The 19,052-nt window shown below is 55.1% G+C and overlaps 6 protein-coding genes across 6 annotated transcripts; 3 read left to right on the forward strand and 3 right to left on the reverse strand.

The window, feature by feature from the left end:
• Nucleotides 1-3,789: 3,789 nt before the first annotated feature.
• On the forward strand, nt 3,790-5,882 carry AYL99_05725 (hypothetical protein; the record flags this gene model as incomplete). Its single annotated transcript, XM_018837237.1, has 2 exons — nt 3,790-4,159; nt 4,216-5,882. The coding sequence occupies 2 exons, from the start codon at nt 3,790-3,792 to the stop codon at nt 5,880-5,882; spliced, it is 2,037 nt and encodes a 678-aa protein (XP_018694090.1).
• A 1,091-nt stretch (nt 5,883-6,973) lies between these two features.
• AYL99_05726 (hypothetical protein) lies at nt 6,974-7,447 on the forward strand (the record flags this gene model as incomplete). Its single annotated transcript, XM_018837238.1, has 1 exon — nt 6,974-7,447. One exon carries the CDS (start codon nt 6,974-6,976, stop codon nt 7,445-7,447), a length of 474 nt encoding a protein of 157 aa, XP_018694091.1.
• Nucleotides 7,448-9,456: 2,009 nt separating this feature from the next.
• AYL99_05727 (hypothetical protein) lies at nt 9,457-10,884 on the reverse strand (the record flags this gene model as incomplete). The annotated part of the gene is made up of 2 exons (XM_018837239.1): nt 9,457-10,710; nt 10,765-10,884. 2 exons carry the CDS (start codon nt 10,882-10,884, stop codon nt 9,457-9,459), a joined length of 1,374 nt encoding a protein of 457 aa, XP_018694092.1.
• Nucleotides 10,885-13,516: 2,632 nt separating this feature from the next.
• On the forward strand, nt 13,517-14,291 carry AYL99_05728 (hypothetical protein; the record flags this gene model as incomplete). Its single annotated transcript, XM_018837240.1, has 2 exons — nt 13,517-13,992; nt 14,045-14,291. 2 exons carry the CDS (start codon nt 13,517-13,519, stop codon nt 14,289-14,291), a joined length of 723 nt encoding a protein of 240 aa, XP_018694093.1.
• Nucleotides 14,292-14,998: 707 nt separating this feature from the next.
• Nucleotides 14,999-16,093, reverse strand: AYL99_05729 (hypothetical protein; the record flags this gene model as incomplete). Its single annotated transcript, XM_018837241.1, has 2 exons — nt 14,999-15,750; nt 16,021-16,093. The coding sequence occupies 2 exons, from the start codon at nt 16,091-16,093 to the stop codon at nt 14,999-15,001; spliced, it is 825 nt and encodes a 274-aa protein (XP_018694094.1).
• A 1,079-nt stretch (nt 16,094-17,172) lies between these two features.
• AYL99_05730 (hypothetical protein) lies at nt 17,173-18,516 on the reverse strand (the record flags this gene model as incomplete). The annotated part of the gene is made up of 1 exon (XM_018837242.1): nt 17,173-18,516. One exon carries the CDS (start codon nt 18,514-18,516, stop codon nt 17,173-17,175), a length of 1,344 nt encoding a protein of 447 aa, XP_018694095.1.
• Nucleotides 18,517-19,052: the final 536 nt, after the last annotated feature.

Here is a 19,052-nt window from a genome sequence, read left to right on the forward strand (position 1 = left end):
AGCGGACAGGCCGCTGGTCCAAAATGGGCTAGAGAAAACAACTGCCAGGTAAAGTCAGGACATGAGAAGGCCACTGGAGGATGATAGACAGGTAGGTACATACGCCTGAGAAAGGCCAGTGGAAATATCGAATAGCTGGAGATGACGCCAGGTTCAGAGAGGGAATATGGGGGTGGGCTGAAGACGGGGAGGCTGTTGGGACGTCGCACTCGCCACAGAGGAACGATACCAGTTACACCTCGTTGCACAGAGACAGCTGGACGCGCTTTGGTCGAGAAGGCGTCTGGATGGGATTGATTCCTCGGCAGCGAAAGGGCAGCACGGCGTATAGACGGAGTGGTTCGACCTATACCACAACCAGGTATTGGAGGACTCGACTAGAGAAGATCTGCGGCTGATGGTATAGAGATAGATGTTGGAGCAAGAGAAGGGACCCTTGATGGACAGGGACAACCAAGGGTATGTATTTTCTGTAGAACGGGAAGAGAGAAATGGATAATGTAGGAGCACGGGCAGGAGAAAGGGTCTATGAGGACAAAGATGAGATGGGGATCCTTGAGCCGGAGGTTGCGCGACGGTCGTCTCAGTGGGTTTGCAGGTTTTTGCGATTGCTGGCGTTCGGTGGGGGACGCGATCGAGGATCGAGCAGATGGGAAATGTTCAGAATGGCATATGAGCGGGAGACGGGACCAGGGTTGAGGCTAGTGAAGTCTGGCAATCATTGGATCTTCTCCACGAGCTGGCTTGGATGTTCTCGTGGGAACAATGTCAGCGGCGGCGGGAAGGCGACACTACCCTGTAAGGTTGACGAGGAATGAGTGGCCGATAGGCCCCAAAGCTTAGAGCTTAGGCCCCGTCGTGGTAGATTGGGAACGACTTAGCCCGCAGAGCTGCATGGGAATAGCAGCCCTCATGCAGCCTCCATCGGTCGATGGGTTAAAAAAGCCACAGGGACCTTGGAATGCGAGATGTTCCGGAAACATTGGTATTCGTCGACCTCCTTGACGGGATCATTTTCCATCTCGGCTTCATTCGTAACAGACCCTGCAGCAGAGGAGACGAAAACTTGATTATATCAACCCCTTCTACCTCGTTTTCCACACCTCTGGAGAGAGAAGGGGAATTGAAGGCACACGCCTCCAGCCGCAGTGGGTGCTTTTCCCCCTGGCTCGTTGAAATGGGCAATGCCGTCATATCACCACGCAGTCGCGACCATTAGCCACAAGGTGAGGATGAAGCTTTCCCTGGGAGATGGGGTGATCGGCGCACTCTGTATCAGTCAGGAGTGGTGACCTGGCGACGGTGAATGATGCGACGGGGGATTTCACTAGTTCTGTTGAGGCTTCCATGTCTCGATCGACCGATACACGAACAGATCACGATCCCCAAAAAGTTGCGGGTGGGTCACGGAGTCTCTAAGTTAGAAAATCCCCCCATCTGGAGACCTGTTCCGCCAAGTGCGTCAGAGGGGCCAACCGCCGTCCCATCCCCAGCCAAGGGGACACAAGGTCAGACGGGCGAACAGGCCCAATTTGGGCCAGTCAGAGCGTTGGAGGAGGCGGCAGGCTCGTGGATTTTAAGGTTTTATCCAGGAATGCCGAAGTGGGTAATACCGCGGCGTCAGGGAATTGGATAGGGAAGGAGGGAAAGGGAGAAAGAGGCGGTGGACTGATAGGATAGCTCGAAGGGAGGGTCGAGTTTGCATGGCATAGTGCTCTTTTCAGTGTAGCACTGCTGATGGAGTGGAAGGGAAAACTACGGCCACGAGATGAAAGAGAGCGCTAGAAAATCGGTAGGTACTGCAGAAAAGGCACCATGGTGAGGAACGCCGACGACTTGGCATACTACCCAGTCAAGTACTGTAGCCTGTCAATACCGCATGGAAAACACTCCAGCAAGTGCAAGCTTTTTCCAGAGTTTTCCTCCCCTTCCACCTCAGCTGACAGCCGAAACCCCCCCAAAAACCAGCCCGTGACATCATCGGCGATCCTGACAAGTTCGATCCAGGCCAAAATCTCGATTGAAAGTCAGGGTCTTGTCCTGCAGCTTCGGGGCGAGCAATTCAACGGCCAGCTCCACCAACTCTATTTCGGTTGATTTCCTCCGACGAATACTACTGCAAGCAGCAAGTCTCAACTCAACTCAGCCAGACAACGACGGGACAGCTTATGCTCTCTACGTCCCGTGTCTGCATCCGCAAACCTCCGGGGGGTACAAAGGGAGACAAGCTGCCTGGAGTCTGCTTCGGCATTCATGCATTGTCCTGTCAGGGCACACACCCTGTGGCATACCCGGAACCTTTGACAACTGCCCCCTTCTAATCAGGGTCCTTGACATGTGGAGTCTCATCTATTGTTAAATACTGCAAAAGGGTGAGGGATGATTGCTGGGTTCAAGAGTCTGTTTTGGGAAGTCCCCAGGAGTGACAAAGAATATTGGTGATTAAAGTTCAATCTAATAGTCACGCACGTGGCAGCAGCAGCCCTTTCTATACCTAGGAGTCCTAGAGATATCACCATAGATTTCAAGGGTCTCTGGGTGCTATCAAGTTCGGGCTTATATTTGTCAATCTCTCAGGGCTCTATCTGCTGCAGGGGTAATTGCTTTTTCGAGATATGAGGCTGTAGTCTGGCGCAGGGACCATGTTCTGCTGCAACCAAACATCCGGTACGCGGAAGACGGGGCTCAAGGCGACCTTGCCAAGCTCCAAGGCCTTTTCTCGAAGCTGGATCGAAGCATGCGTATCTGTCCGCCTTATCATCATTTGGGACTCTTGGTACGAGGTACTTTGTGCATCTCAACCAAGGCGCACACGAAGCTCGCTTTCCCCTATAAAAAACCCCCCAAGGCGAACTCGTATCACCCCTCTCGTTCTTTGTAACCTATGGGAAATGGCGGTGAGCCCAGGTGATCGAGGACAGAGGACAGAGGGAGGAGTGAAGAGGGAAAAGACTCCAAATCCCATAATACCCTTGAACCCTAGTGCTCATGGTTGGTGACGTGGCAGTCGATCAACAAACAACACCAGACAGAAGGAATAGACACGATGCCGGTCCATTGGCCTCACCCTAGGGTCTCTGAGCATAGCCTCATTAGCCACACAATCCTTCAATTCTCAGAGGTGCCCGTTGAACTAATTCGTCGTTAGTGACAATTCAGCCACCGCCGCATCAAGAGGGGCACTTCTGACTTCTCCCCAGACTCCAGTTCATCCTCTCACCAACGCTCTGTCTGTCCTTTACAAAACTTCGCTGCCAAGTTTTGATGCACATTTCCACGCCCAGTTGCCCGACTTTACCGCTCTATTGGGCGTTGTTTGCTGCCTAAAGCCTCACGAATTCCACGCCCGGGATTCCTGTTCCACGCGCCCAACCCATTACGTAGCCCCGACGCTGCCTCTCCAAAAGATCACCTGCCCTCTCTGTTCGCGGTTCGCGGGTCGCGGGCTTTTGGCACTTGGAACCTCGCCCACTGCGGGCCCTTTGGTTCTGCTCCAGTTATACCAGCCACCACTTATACACCAACAATCATTCTTGCAATTCCCAACGATCATCAGGGAGCCTTGCAAACCGCCAAGCTGCTCAGTTTCAAAAAGCACTCTCTGTGCCCAACTTTTCACCATCTCACTTTTTCCACATCCCTCCCTCCCTGACCGCCACCAATACAGTCCAGTTGGGACCTCCCGCGACCAAGTTCGCCACGACCCGACCCCTTCCGTAGTTCCAGCCTTTCTTCTGGGCTACATATCACTTTGTCAATTCCATTCCCCTGACCCCACCCGCCGCGACAATGTCCTATTACGACGACGACCGGCCTCGCCGACCGAAGAGCACGCGAGAGCGATCTCGAAGAGATGACTATGAGGATACCGTCTATGACACAAACACAAGAGACACTCGTATAGTCAAGCGACGCGACGACAGCGTGGATTCTATCGAGGAGGTGTCCCGTGACTTTGCCCCTGGCGACCGCGGTGCCATCTATCGCGAAACCACCGTGCGGAAGAGTGGCCATCGGCCTATTCGTGCAAGATCCACTGACGATCGCTATTATGATGATCGTTACGATGACCGCTCATACGTGTCGCGAAAAAAGTACGAGGATGACTATGTGGTCGTCGACAATCCCAAACGCAGAAGCCGTGACTATGACGACAGACGTGAGCATTGCCCCCTTCCTGCTACATTTGTCGCCTCAATGACTGATCCATTGCAGGCCGCTCCCGACGCTACTCGTCAGACTATGAATCCCGCAGCCGCAGCCGCAGCCGCACACCTCCAAAGAAAGAACGCAGAAAGTCTACCACTGAAGAGCTATTGGGATCCATTGGTCTAGGAGGTGTTGCCGGTGCCCTGCTCGGGAAGGCTAAGAGTCGTGACAGGTCGAGATCCAGTTCACGCGATGGCCGTCATCGAAGCCGGAGCCGTGCCGGTCGCCGTTCTTCATCCGACCGCTCCCGTCACCGAAGCAAGAGCCGTGGCAAAGTTCGAAGCGAGCAAATCTCCCAAGCCATCAAGGCGGCCGTTTTGGCTGGAGCCGGTGAGGCTTTCCGCGCTCGGAAAGTTGAAGGCGGCTGGGGCGGCGAGAAAGGCAAACGAATCATCACCGCGGCCCTGGCAGCGGGAGGTGTCGATGGCTTGATCTCGGACAAGAACGATCCGCATCACCATTCGAAGCGTGACATTCTGGGCTCTGCTTTGGCCGGCATGGCCACCAACCGCATCATCAACGGACCTCGGTCGAAATCCCGTGGCAGAAATGGCAGCCCGGACAGTCGTCGAGGCCGGAGTCAGTCTCGCGGCGGGTTGGGAGATCTCGCCGCCGGAGGCGTGGTTGCCGCCACCGCTAAGAAAGTCTTTGATTCGGTCCGCTCTCGATCTCGAGGTCGTGCTCGTTCTCGAAGCGCGTCGTCATACGACAGCCGCGGCAGTCGAAGCCCTAAGCGCAAGCGGAGCCGCAGCGTGTCCGCCTTTGCGGCCAAAGGTCTTGCAGCTTTGGGGCTGAAAGATGCGGCGGACAAAGTCGACCCCGACCGCGAGCGGGACCGCCGCCGAAACTATGACGACTACTATGATGATGGTCGATCAAGTCGAAATGGAGGAGGATATGGGTACAGTGATTCCCGAGATGTAGGTACCTTTCAACCCCAATTTGGTTATCCTAATGGCGGTGCCCGTTCCATGAGCGTACCCAGGGCGCCGCCGCCTGGCTATGAGCTCGACTACGGCCCACGTCATACTGGTGACCCAGAAACAGACTCCGATTCTGACCTCGGCTCCAGTTCCGAAGATGAGAAAGAAATAAAGAAAGGTCGCAAGAAGATGTTGATCAGCGGAGGTCTTGCGACGGTGGCGACTATCCATGCAGCGCACAGTGTTTACCAAAGCATGGAGAAACGAGAAGCGAGGAGGAGGGCATTGAAGGAGGGCGACATCACCGAAGAGCAAGCCAGGAGAGCAAAGAACAAGAACAGGCTGCAGGATGCTGCTAGTATTGGCATCGCTGCTCTTGGTCTCAAGGGAGCATACAGCGAATGGCAGGAGATGCATGAGGCACAGAAGGAAGCCAAGGAGGAGAAGGAGAAACGTGAGCGACACAAGATGAAGCGAGAAGCCAGGAGAAGAAAGATGAGCATGCTTGCGGCGCACAACTATGCCGACAGCGGTTTCACAGGGAGCATGCCGAATCTGGCGACATACCCTCAACAGCACTATCCGGCGTTCCCTCCTCCACCCGGGGCATCCTTTGGCAACGGAACAGCCGTCCACTATGCAGACGACAATCCTTACGGAGCGGTCACGAACCCACCGGTCTACGTCCCTACCCCCCCAGCTTCTCATATGGGTGGTCCTTCAAGCAGAGACCAGGTGAGGGGATGGTGAAACTCTCAAAATTGTGGTGCGCACAACGACGAGACACGGCCTGCACCCCCCACACTGTTGCTTCCTACGAACGCGACGAGATTGGTCATGACAGGTGATAAACTGGATCTCAGGGCTGTGGATACGGAGAAAGGCATATTCCACTGGCATTCTTGAATTTCGATCATTTGGCACGCGTTTTGCTGAGATGATGATTGCATATGCCCAAACCAAACCAGCCGGTTTGGCTACGATTACACGATTCGACATGACAATGATTACCATAACTACCACTACTTGATGAGACAGAGAATAAAAATGATACACTCAGCGTCCTGGTCTGTTTGGTCTCAAGTGAGAGTCCGAGTCCTTATATCCGTATTTTGATGTAGTTCAGACAACATCTTATTGCATATTTCCATGAGGGACGAGCAGTCATGCGATATATGAGTAAAGGAGTCTACACGTGGGAAACTCCCAAAAGCAAAGCATAGCAAAGTCTCCGTCCGCTCCACACGCTCACTCACTCCTATTTTACATCGTAACGTCGAAATCAGCCCCGGGCTAGGCCAATGGCCCGTTTCTTCCACTCACTGACTTCCTGGAGTAACATGTCATAGGTAGGATCTGCTGTTCAATAATCGATATGCATGTGTGTATTCAAGTATGTAAGTGGGTGAGTGGCCGGCCCCAAAGGAGGACGTGCCTACATAGGTACCTACCTAGCACGTCGGCAATGTAATGTATTTTCCAGCGACGTCCCATGTCTCCTCGAGGGACCGAGGAGAGAAAATAATGCAGCTCTTGATCCTCACAACACGCACAATACCAAACGGAGAGAGCAGGGGAGATGAGACGAGAAAGTCTTGTCCCCCTTTCGCACATGGCCTTCAATAATCCATTTGCTGGTTCCCTCAATGTTCTCCTCGCTATGTATCAGATCTCTCATACCCCAATAGCAACTGGTCCCTGAACCCAATGCGCCGTCTCTCGGGATCTCGCACCGCGTCTCCTCTCCCCAGGCCACCGGACATGTAAGGTCCTCCTCCTTCTCCTCGGTGTTGGTAGCGACGGTCGAAAGGTGATGATGAAGAAGAAGAAGAAGACGTTCGATGGCCGCCGTGGGGGAAATGGCGATGTGGGTCTCCCCAGCGACGGTGAGCCTCATGGTGGCCCGACGGCGGCGCGAAGCGGTGCAGAGGGATCGAGGAGAACCAGTCTTCCACGACCACGGGGTCTCTTCCAAACTGCGGACTCGGTTCGAAGACCCGGGAACTATCATGCCAGCCGCGAAATCCGGTCTCCCTCTCACCGAAGCATGGATCGGGTCGTGCTCGAGACCTGGAGACAAACAACCGATCTCCTCTGCTGCTGCTACCAGTGCTATAACCCCACCACTCTGGACGTCGCGAGGAGGGGCGGAACTCCCGCTCGAATCTCTCGCCGCGATGACCTTCACGGACGATTCGAATCTGACGATCGTTGTGGTACCGTCCGCCTGGGCTCCGTTGGCGGCGTTGCTGGTCGATCATGACGGGTCGACCGTCGTGGTACCAACGTTCGAGATCTCGGGACGTGATGGATGAGACAGAATGGCTATTGCCGCCCATGATGAATGTTGTCTTGTTGTTACTTGCGAAAAGGCTTTTCGAATGATTGAGAGTTGTTAAGGATCCTGCCGGAGGGATTGTTGAAAAGAACAGTGAAGGGATCTGAGCCAGAACAAAATACTGTGACTCGATGGATCATGCCTCGCGGGATGATCAAGGAAAAGAGAAAAATGGAGATATTTATACCGTACCAGAAGTGCGCCGTCACCGAAGGCACTGTTGGTTGGGTGAAGGAAAGCGAGGTATCACTCCTGCTTTACTGCCTCTGTGGTCAGAACTGGAGTCACGACGTGATCGAGTGTCCCAGCCAGCGTCAAGAGGAGTGATTCTGAACGAGGATTGAGCCACAGCAGTGAAGCGAAAACCATCACCGAGTGAAATCGATTGTCATTGACTCCGCGTTCACGACAACAGAGGCCACCGGCGGGGGTGTCTGTTGTGGGACTTGAGTGACAGCGAATAACCACGACGGCTTCCACAACACTGCACGCCGGGGACGCCGCTCCTCAACAAAGATGCTGCCGGCTAATGGCGGACATGAACACGCGGCCGAGCGCTTGCTGCGTGGACCCCTCCTGGCGCGCGGAAGACAGGCTCCCCTTGCAGTTGACTGTGAAGATACGGATCATCAACCCGCGTCACTCGCACGCCGAGCCAGTACGGATCGCGCGGGTCGACATATATCTTCTCTCTCCCGGGCCTGTCTCTCACGGGAGATCGATGGTGCTGCTCCTCATATCTGTACCGGCGTTCGAATTGTCTACGGCGTGGTATATGCTGCGGATCCACACTGTGCTTGACGGGCACGCCCGCGTAGAAACGAGGGTCCCAGTTGGGAGGGAGAGGAGCGTGAGGCGCCGCCAGTCCCGGCCAGGTCTCTGCATTTGAATCGTCGTCTTCTGGCTCCGCCTTATGGGGGCGTGGCGGGGTGTCCCAGCGTTGTCTGCAGAGAGGACGTTGCGGTTGACGGCAGAGTCGCTGAGAAGACGGTGAGTGTGAAGCGGTCCTCGGCAGACCATGTCCATAAACCGGTGGAGGCATGGGCATTCCCTCTGACGTCTTCGGCCGTGAGGACGAGGAGGTCGTCGAGCGCTGAAAGCCCCTTGCTGGAGGAGGAGGATGATCGCTCCAGCAACGAGAGTTTCCTCGCGAGCATCGACGCCCTCGCTGCCGCCTTTCGGAGGATTTCGCCTTGGACGGAGCGTTACCCATGTTCTTATGCCGTCTCCTCTCTTTGGAAACGTGCGCCCTGTTTGTGATGAGAGTTGTTTTGAAGATGCTTGCTGCCTGCGCCGTGAGCTTGCTCTTGTGGCACTGGGAGACAGCATTGCGTCGTCGAGGAGGAGCCGGTGTTACCTGTGCAGTGACACAGCGGGCAGTGATTGATTGAACCGGTTCGAAACATGCTTTGTTTGCTCTGAGGTCTGCCGGTAACACTCTTCCGTCAGCATCCTTCGCCGGCCGCTTCATGTTGCTAAACAGTTCGTGGACCGCAGCCCGACTTCTCTGTAACGGAAGACAGGACGACACGAACGCCGTATACAAACGGCAGAAAGGTCAGTGACAAACCAGCTCAACGGGTTGGCACATCAGCGACCGTTACCATTTCTCTCCTGTTCCCTGACCGAGCCGGCCAGACGAATGTGAAACTAATCCATATTCTTCTGTGTCTCCGTCAAACAAGCAAGAATCGAGAAAACACCGCACCACCTTGGTGGAGGCCTTTGACATGCGTATCGGACGCCTCCACCGGCGGCACCTACAAATCACGACAAGACAGTATCAGAGGCAAAGAGAGAATATGGAATAGGATAGCAAAGTCCAGAGCCTCTGGCGAGGCTAGTGAGAATGGAGGCCAGTGCCGCCGTTCCTTTTTCCCGCAACAAGAGACAGCGTCATTGACTTTGTGAGCTTCATGATGAACTTTGGTGGGCCGACGCTGTGCACAATGCTGCCTTCTGGAGAATTTCTTTTATTGTTTCAGGCTATGCTTCAATGAGGCCTGGGTAACTGCGCTCGCGCATGGCTCTAAACTTTCGTCGAAGCTCCGTGTCTTTGATCTCGCCATCGTACACGCTGGCCCCCTTGGGAGGCGCCGGGGCCAAGGGCGGCGGCTTCAGTTCATCTTCCGTCTGGAGCTTGAGTGCGTCGTGTCCAAACAGCCAGTCCTTCCTCGCGGTGTTGGCCCAGAACATGGGGTTGTCGAAGTTGTCGTGCTGCATCAGCTCGTCGCGCCTGTCCTTGTCGGGACCGTCGTAGAGGTGCCACCAGGACTGGAGTACCCTTGTGTTCTTCGCAACGTGTGTCGCCCGCGGCAGTCTTTGGCGTTCGTACGCCTTCAGCGCTTCGTGGAGGTCGTCGTACTCGCGAAGAGCAGCCGACAAAGTTGCCGCGTCTTCCGTGGCCTGCGCAGCTCCCTGTGCCATATAGGGCATCATTGGGTGGCAGGCATCGCCGAGGATGGCGACTTTCCCGCTCGGATGCACCCACCTTTGCAAGTGGTCGAAGTCGGCCAGTTTCCATTTCAGATACGACCCCGTGAGTCCGCAGAGCTTGCGGACGGGGGCACACCAGTTCGCGAAACGTTTTACCAACTCGGAATTGTCGGCCTGGGAACGCCATTCTTCGTCGCCGATGGGTTTGCCCACGTCCGTCGCGTGGGTGATGTCGATGATGATGTTGTACAGCTCTCCGCCCCGTAAGGGGTAGCCGACGGCATGAGCTTCAGGCCCAAGCCAGTGCATCGCCCATGCGTTATCGAACAAATGGCGCGTTTCCGGGTCGTTTTTCAGAGGTTCGGCTGGAACCAACACTCGGTATGCGACATCGCCAGTGTCTTGAGGCTCAATGGGCGATCCATTGATGGTGTTCCTGACGGCGGACTTGATGCCGTCGGCACAGATGATCAGGTCCGCTGTGAGCCTTTCACCCGAGGCCAATGTCACTGCGGGAGCTTCGAAGTCGTAATCTTTGACTCGACTGTTCATCCTCAACGTGATGTTTTTGTGGCGGGACGCCGTGTCGACGAGCAGGTTGATCAGGTCTGCCCGATGGATGAAGTAGTATGGCGCGCCATACCTGGCCTCGACGTCGTCGTATGGAACATCCTTGATCACCTTGCCGGTCCAGTCCAAGAAGCGAATGCCACCGGCCTTCTCCTTCTTGATCTTGTCGAAATCGACGCCCCAGCTCCGACTCAAGCGTGATGAATTTGGAGGCACGCGGATCCCGGCACCAACCTAGTCAATGCATGAGCTTGTCAAAGGGCAAAGTTGGAGCGTCTCAACCCCTACCTCGAGAAATTCCTTGACTCCCTCTAGCACAGTGACTTCGTGGCCGTCCTTAGCCAGAGCCAACGCCGAAGAAAGGCCGCCTATGCCGGCTCCAACGACAATGACGCGTAGGTCTTTCATAGTTCACGATGCCTGGTTTGTCCCACGAAGACACGATGAGGAAGCTTGTGTCGAGATTGCTCTCAAATATCGATGGTGTCAACGGCCTCGACTGGTGACAAATTCCTCTCTATGCTTCCAGGATCAAGGTATTTGAGAAAGGCTAGGTGACGCTGGCTGATGGTTTGTTTATCTTACCGCGCAGGAGAACGGTCCAAGTCCTTTACCGGGGGATGACATAGCCGCGGGCAAACTCCATGGCCAATCGTGCGTGTGTTGTATCTCCAACCGGGGCTGCTCAGAGCGAGGGGTATAAGCTGACAACTCATGTGTCCTCTACTGGGGATGGGATCGAGGCTGAGACTCCTTTTATCGGCTGCATCTAGAACGGCCTTAAGTAGTGGTGAGAAGCATGGCAAGTGCCAAGGGGTGAACGAGAAAACGCCCAATTCAAACATGCACCTGAGAAGGTCTTGCTGTATGCCTTGTCTGCGGTGACGAAGATGCGCCCTTGGTATGGTCCTCTGTGAGGTTCCTACACTTGGAGACACGAGGATGTAGATGCCCCCGACATCGGATAGATCATCTGTATCTGCCGTTTCCGACTCCCGAGCGAGGGGGTTCTTCAGTCATTGTGACGAGCCTTCCTTACCACAACATCCTCGTCTGACAGTTCAACTTGATCCTCAAGGTCCACATCCTGATGGACGACTTGGTACAATCAAAAGACATTAGCACCGTGAGTCCGGGCATCCATAAGACGGTCAGGACCAGTAATCCAGTAGTGAAGCTATTGGTTGAGATGGTGTACGAGAGAGAAGTGGAAGCACTCAGTGCATACGTCGCTATATCTAAGAGTCGCTATATCTAAGAGAGCATGTTGTGAGAACTGTTTCCCAGTCTCTTTCTGTCCAAGCCCTTGGCAGCCCGTTTCCTCCACACAAATCGCCGCTACTCGGTAGGAATGCACAGTTCCTAGCCCGCGAAGCTTACTGTTCTACCGCTCTGGGGTACCGAATCCAGCCATACTCACTCGAGCGGCCAAAATGGAGCAATCTGAGCGGACTAGGTGGTGCTGTTCCTCCTCTACCTTTAGCGTCCACCAAATAATCGCCTCTTCAACGAACGTGCGACATTGTGGCTGCAAAATACGAGAGTCTGGCCATCTGACTTGATATCTACACGAGCGAATATCGCCGTCGGTGGTGTACCTCGTCTGATCACGACCTTTGGAGCCTGATGTGTTCATTGCCGTGGTCGCTCAAGGTTCGCACCCTCATTGAATTGCATAACGAGCTGTCCAGGCTGCCGGTTCCCCGGTAAACACCCACGGACGCGGACATAAAAGCTGGGTCCGATGGTATCTTTGTACGGGATGGTCAGCCTTTCGTCTTGACGAGAGGGTCGAACTTATTACGTACGATCACAGCACAGCCATATCACCAGCTTAGTAACTCCGCCACACCGGAAGCCGCCGTCGCTAAATCGATTGTAGTGGTACGAGAGACCACTAGACCAAGGATTTAGCCTTCGACGTAATTGTGCGGATTTCCGTAAGATACGGAGTTTGAGGAACTCGTTACATCCCCTGACGACCACAACTCTCCCATATACTCGGTACTCAATTAACGAAACTCGGCAGTACGGCGGAAAAGGCCCCCCCGAGGAGTTAGCTGGTCGATAACCTGACATCTTCTGTGCTAAGCCAAAGGAAGCAATCCTGCCTCATTGGGAATCCATAAAAAAGGACGCCTGCTCACGCATGGCTGATGATTAAGGTAGAACGTTGTACCTCGACCGCAGCTCTGGTTGTCTCACGCACAATATCACAACCACGGTACCAACATTCTTCGAATGTCGGGCTCAATGTTAGTCTGTTCCCAAGCCATGCTGCCGATTTTCAGCTGCCTTCCTGCCTGAGCCTGGAGACGCCCGCCAACTTGTCTTTCCAGGTGATTGCGTGGCCTGGTCGATCATGAAATGGAGGATTTTCCAAAAGGTAGCAGCTACTCTCACTCTCTGACCGCGTTCGTTGCCACAATGGGTCAAGCTACGGCGAATACCAGCTCTTCGAGGGTAGTACTCGTCACTGCGAAGCCATGGCCAGAATCAGAGGTGTCTATATTGCATGACATGGAGATAATTTGAGTTGGGTCACAGCACAAAATACTTGGATGCCAAGCCAGACATACCCCCGAGAGCTTGCTTTATTCAAATAAGAGGTAGAAGATTGAGCAAAATGACTAATTTCTATGGAAAGCAGCCGGAGTCTCGAATGCGAGTATGCTTCTATGCAGGCAGGCACAATCAGCTCTGACCCTACTATTTGGCGCCGGCCAGGAACACCTTGATGAAATGGTATATAGTCCTGCCGATTGCTGCAGGACCAAAGACTGTCCCGTCTAGCCAGGGAGTTACGATCACCCTCCCAAGAGGAATCGCAAACCTGGGAGCCAGATACACCCGCAGGGTCAGCCGATCCGCTACTGGAACGTTATACCGCGCCATCCCCACTCGGGGGATCAGGATCTCGCTTGACGTTGCTCGACACGTCTCCTGGGCCACTTCAACAGAAGCAGCTCCGGGGGTCTCATTTTCCGCTTCGAGAGATCTGATATAGACTTTGGCGGAAGCCACCGTCTCCTTCTCGAAGATGCAGCAAGACCAACGACCCAGCCGGTTCGCAGCTGCTGCAGTGAATCTGTCCCGTCGCTCTGATAACCACGGTCCTCCTCAACACTATATGCTTTCACCGCGCCAAATATTGATGGAAGGATTCTCCCACCTCTCGGTTGGAGATGTGAATCCGCACCCCACGCTGCTCGACCGCCATGCGTCTCAATCGTCGAACCCGAGTGTGGCTTCATTGGATTCCCAGTTCGTCCCCGACATCAACTGGCAACCGCCAGGCAGTATACACATACCCTCCCTGCAGGACGTGGCCTGGTGGTTAGAACCGTTTGGAGATGACGTCCATGACCTTCCCCCCGACGCAGACCTGTCCACTACTGTGCCTGGAGAGTCGTCGCAACTGGCATCTCCGCTGGATGGGAGCAGTCCTTGCACGGGACAGGTCGACGCGAGGCTCGACCGCAAGAAAGAACGCAGAAGAGAACAGAACCGACAAGCGTAAGTTTGACCAGGCCCACTAGATTATGAGATACTGACCGGGCACAAACAGACAACGGCGCCATCGCGAACGACGAAATTTGAATTTCTGCCTCACACAGGGCAAGGTCCGCGAGCTGCAGGCTGCCCTCGCCACGGCCCTTGAACAGCAACAAGTCGTCAAGCAGGAAAATACTCACCTGCGAGGAAGGCTGGCGTCCCTTCAAGCGGAAGTTGACAGCTTACGGACGAGTATTTCGCCCGCCGCGTTTGGGGACGGAGGTCTCGGGACCCCTTCAGAGTTTGAACTTGGCACATGACAGACAAGGAGCCTGATTCACCTCTGCATGGGTTTTTTTTTTCCTTTCTCCTTCTTCCCTACTTGGGATTTGCCTTTTGTTTTTATCACGAGATTGACTGGGAAGAGGAAACTATGGCGCGTTTGTGGACTATCGAGGACCCGTGCTTTGATGAGTGAGTATAATCTGTGGGATCTGGTGGGCCGGTCAACTCAGGAAAAGCTGGAGCGGAGGGTTTGTTTACAGGCGTTCATTCTAGCGTCGATGAGGACACAGGGGATACAAGGGCCGTGTACTTGTACACACCCTAAGGAGTGGGAGAACCCGTTATCAACTTCCACATGTGCAGTGCCCATAGTGACACTGACCCTTTACATATATCTATGGGGACATGAGGTCAGGGAACGAGGCAGGATCGCTCCGGAGAAAGACGCTCATGGAGAGACAGAGCCAGGCAACAATACTCGATGTCGGAAATAAGCTTGCTTGCTCATATATATATTCATGCAATTGGTTGAAGCATTGCTCCCTTGTAATCGTAACTTCGATATGTACATATATATACACCATATCCACATCCCATACACAGAGCGCGTATGATTGGCCCCGTTCTCTGCCCTCTAGGCGTGTTGAGACGCCCTCTCGCCCGTTGCGCGGGCCCAGTGGTCAAACACTCACTACTCAGTACATATATATAACCTCCCACCCGCCTCCACCACCTCCTCCTCCTACTTCTTCTTGATCAACACGCCAGTGACGTGCATGGAGGGCGAATACTCGTCGTCCGGGGTGAGAGTGACCTCGGCCCAGCCGCCGTCGCGAGCGCGGGCGACCTGGAGGAGCGTGTCGATGGTGGAGCGGGTCAGACAGCAGCCACCCATGAGCTGTTTCCAGCCTAGGAGCATGTACAGGCGCTGGGCCAGGCGGGCGGGCCAGTGGTGGGTGTTGAGGACGTGTTCGCACACGACGAAGCGGCCGCCGGGCTTGAGCAGGCCGTACAGGTCGGCGACGGTGGCGGCTTGGTCGGGCACGCCGCACAGCACGCGCAGGCACACGATCTCGTCGAACAGCTGCAGGTCGGCGGGGGCGGTTTTGCCGGGGGCCACCAGGCCGGCGCGGATGAGCTGCGGGAGCAGGGCGTCCAGGTCCGCGGTGGCGGCGAGGACGTGGTACTTGGCGCCCAGGCCGGCCTGGGCGGCCTTCGCGCGCAGCTGCGCGTGCAGGCTGACCCCGGGCTCGACGCCGTAGATGGCCGTGATGTTCTCCGGGTGCGTGAAGCGCTTGACCTGTTCGCCGGACCCGGGGCCCACGTCGAGGATGCGTCCGCGACACTGCGCCAGCAGGGGCCCGATGTCCCGCGGCACGTCCTCGGCGAACATCGGTCCGTATTTGAGCCACATGCGCGCAAACGTCTTCTCCTTGAACGAGGCGAAGTCGGTGAGCGGCAGCAGGGGGTTGCTCAGGAGCGTGAGGGCGAAGTCTGGAGGAAGGTGAGCCACGCGGGAGAATGGAGGTGGGCATATTGTTTGTAAGGAATGTAAACCGGGGGGGTGGCTGATACAAAGTTCCTCCTCCTCCTCCTCCTTCTTCTTCTTCTTCTCCCAATCAATCCATAAAACATCTCATGGGCCGACTGGCCGTCTCCAGCCCGTATCAAGCCTGAACCTGACTTGACCTGACCCTATCTTCCCACTCGCCAGGATCCATTTCTTCCCCCAGGGACATGTAGGGAGAGGGAGTTGGGACTCACAGGAAAGGCTCACGCCCATGAAGACCGGCGGGAAGAGCATGCTCTGAATATACCCAAGTATTCCAGGCGCCATGTTTTGCTCGTGGGGATGGTTGATGGTTGTGTGTGTGTGTGTGTGTGTGGAATTCCTTGGTCCTCGGCTATCTTGATCTCTCACTGCTCTGTTGGCGTGATGTATGTCTGTTTGTATGTATGTATGTGATCTAGTTACAGACCAGATTCCTGGTGGTGGGCGAACAAGCGATGTCGTATTGAGAGCGGTCCCTTAGGAAAGTTCCACACTCTCACACCCACCTCGTCGAGAATGTGTCGACTAATAAATAGATGGGGGATGGGGTGGAAAGATTGAGTGGCGGTGGAGGAGACGAGGATAACCCAAAACTTGGTCCCCCCTTTCACTATTTATGCCCGCACCCGCCGAGCTGCCCATGGGCCTTGGGGGAAAAAAAACATGCTCAATTGACTTTGCGCGCCGCGGACGGGAAAGCCCAGTTTCGGCTCGGGTTTATGTACCGAACGCGGAGAGAGGAGAAGAACGAGAGGAAGAGGAAGAGGAAGAAGCATTGGCGCGCCCTCCCCGCCCCTAGATACATAGTCGTACAGTATGTACTTAGATGTTATGGATTGAAGTGCTGCCTAGCATGGGGCTGAATGATACTTTGTGATTACTCGGTGGGTGAGATAATGTACGTCCGAGTAGGCACCAGCTTTTTTTCGAGGGCATGCAGTGATACAATAATAGTATTTCTGGTTGGGTTGTTGTTGTGATGTTATGTACATACTCTACATACGGGACACAGGACATATATATCCACGACTCGACTCAACTCAGCGGCGCCATCGAATAGAACTCCACACAGAAGGAACGAGTGAACAGATGAATAGATGATGAATGTCTTTCTATTATCATCACATGGATCGATTCCTTTCGTTCTACCAATCCATGGCTTCGAATATACTGGGTATCTATCACATCACATCAGGTCACATCTGAATCGCCATGTAACCAAGTGCACCCCTATAACATAATTTTTTCCAGATCCCCATCCGGCTGAATTAATACGACAGTAGCCCAACATCAACGCCAACATTCTTCCTCCCCCCAACCCCCGGCTCAAGCGTCCCCGATAGGTGCGAGCCCTTGTGTATTGATTACACCTCCTGCTTCTCCGTGTCGTCGTCATCGGTCTTCCTCCAGTGCTTCAATGGCAACCGGTTGTTGAGTTTCTTCTCCTTCTTCTTCCTCTGCTGCTCGCTGGTCAACTTCTTCTCGTACTGTTCGACGCAAGGAGCATAGAATAAAGTGCCGCTGATGGCGCCCTTCAAAGTGCCCAGGGCGACAACCAACCACAGCAACACCACCGCGACGGAGAAGATGGTCCCGAGCACCTTGAAGAACTTGCTGGGGATTTCCTTGGCCAGGGTCGTGGTGGACACGGCAAACACGCCCAGCGGGAAAGTGAACCCCCACCAGCCCATGTTGAAGGGAAACCGGCTGCGCGTGATGCTGGCGATGGCGAAGAACAGCCACACGAGCCCGTAGCCCCAGATGGCGAGGGCGATGACGATGGAGAAGCTGTAGATGATGCGGCCGGCGTCCGGGCCAAAATTCTCCGTCTGGGGAAACACCTTGGCGCACACCTTGCCCAGCTGCATGAGCCCGAAGCTCCCCTGGCCCAGCGGACCAAGTGGCAGAAACACCGAGACGATGACCTCCCGCGGCGGCAGTCGGTGGATCGTGAGGCGGTGGAAGTACATGACGAGGACGACCATGGCGAGCGGGAAGCCCGTGCCCCAGAGCACGTACGACACCACCACCGTCCACACAGCGTGCTGAGGATTGGGCAGGTACTCTGCCACGATCCCCCCCGACGCCGCTGCGACAATGGTGGCCACGATGGGCAGGAGCCACACCGCCGTCATCTTGGAGAGCTCATTCTGATGGTAGTGCATGATGACAAAGGGCAGGTACATGCAGGTGCTGACAGCAATGACCACATCGATCCACCACAGTGTCCAGGCCAGAGTGGTCGCCCACGGGCCCCAGTGTTCGACACACACAAACACCACCATATTGACAATCGTGGCGAGGCCCATGGGGAACGTCCCGACGAAGAGGGACTGGACCGGGTGTTGGATCATGGCCATGAACAGGCCCGGGAACATGGTGTATCGGAGGATGGAGATGAACAGGAAGATGCAGAAGAGGGCGATGTTGAGGCAGAAGATGATGACCGACAACCAGTACAGCCAGTCACCGTTGTAGGGGAGGTTGTGCAGGAGGATCGAGGCAATGCCCGTGCCCATGGTGGCTGCAAACCACGACGGGGTGAAGTTGAGCACCACTTTCCTCCATCCCCGCTGGTTTTTGGCCTCGAACTGCTCCTTCAGCTGGTCCTTGGCGGTCTGGTGTTCGCCCGTCTGGCATTCGTGCAGGAACTCTTGAGAGGCATCCCGGGCGACCTGGCAGTTGGCGTATGTACCGGCGGGATCCATTTTTGGGGAGCTGTTCACAGAGATGCTGGATGGCTTGCGAGGGTGTGAAGCGTGACGGGACAGGCTGCTCTTGAGAAGTGCTCTTGAGAGGCGCTCTTGAGAGGTATATGAGGTCGGGACAGCCCTGGGGGCCCAGTCCGGCAAATAGTTCGAGTAAATGCTTTGGGTGACGTCGCTACTTCAACGACGATGAGTAAGGCCGCGAGGGGACCGATGATTGGAGATCTCAGTGAACCCCCCAGACGTTGCTGGGGGGTCTGCGAACAAATAAAGGGCGACGGTGGCGTTGGGTTGGCTTGTATCTGGTAAAGTTCTGCCGCTCTTCCGGGGCTCTTTACCACTCTGCACGTGACCGACTGCCGGGACGGTCTGTGCTGCCACCTGCCGGCTTCAGGGAGGGATGGATGGGATGGGCCAATCTGGCTGACCCTGGTTGTTCCTTTTCCCTCATTCTGACTCTCGCCGTCGAGTGGGATCGGTGTTTGCGGCCGACGACCAGAGGAAAGCCGAACCGTGACTCCGGTTGATCTGCCAGA

Source organism: Fonsecaea erecta (genome assembly GCF_001651985.1).
Source record: "Fonsecaea erecta strain CBS 125763 chromosome Unknown Scaff4, whole genome shotgun sequence".
Taxonomy (NCBI): Eukaryota; Fungi; Ascomycota; class Eurotiomycetes; order Chaetothyriales; family Herpotrichiellaceae; genus Fonsecaea; species Fonsecaea erecta.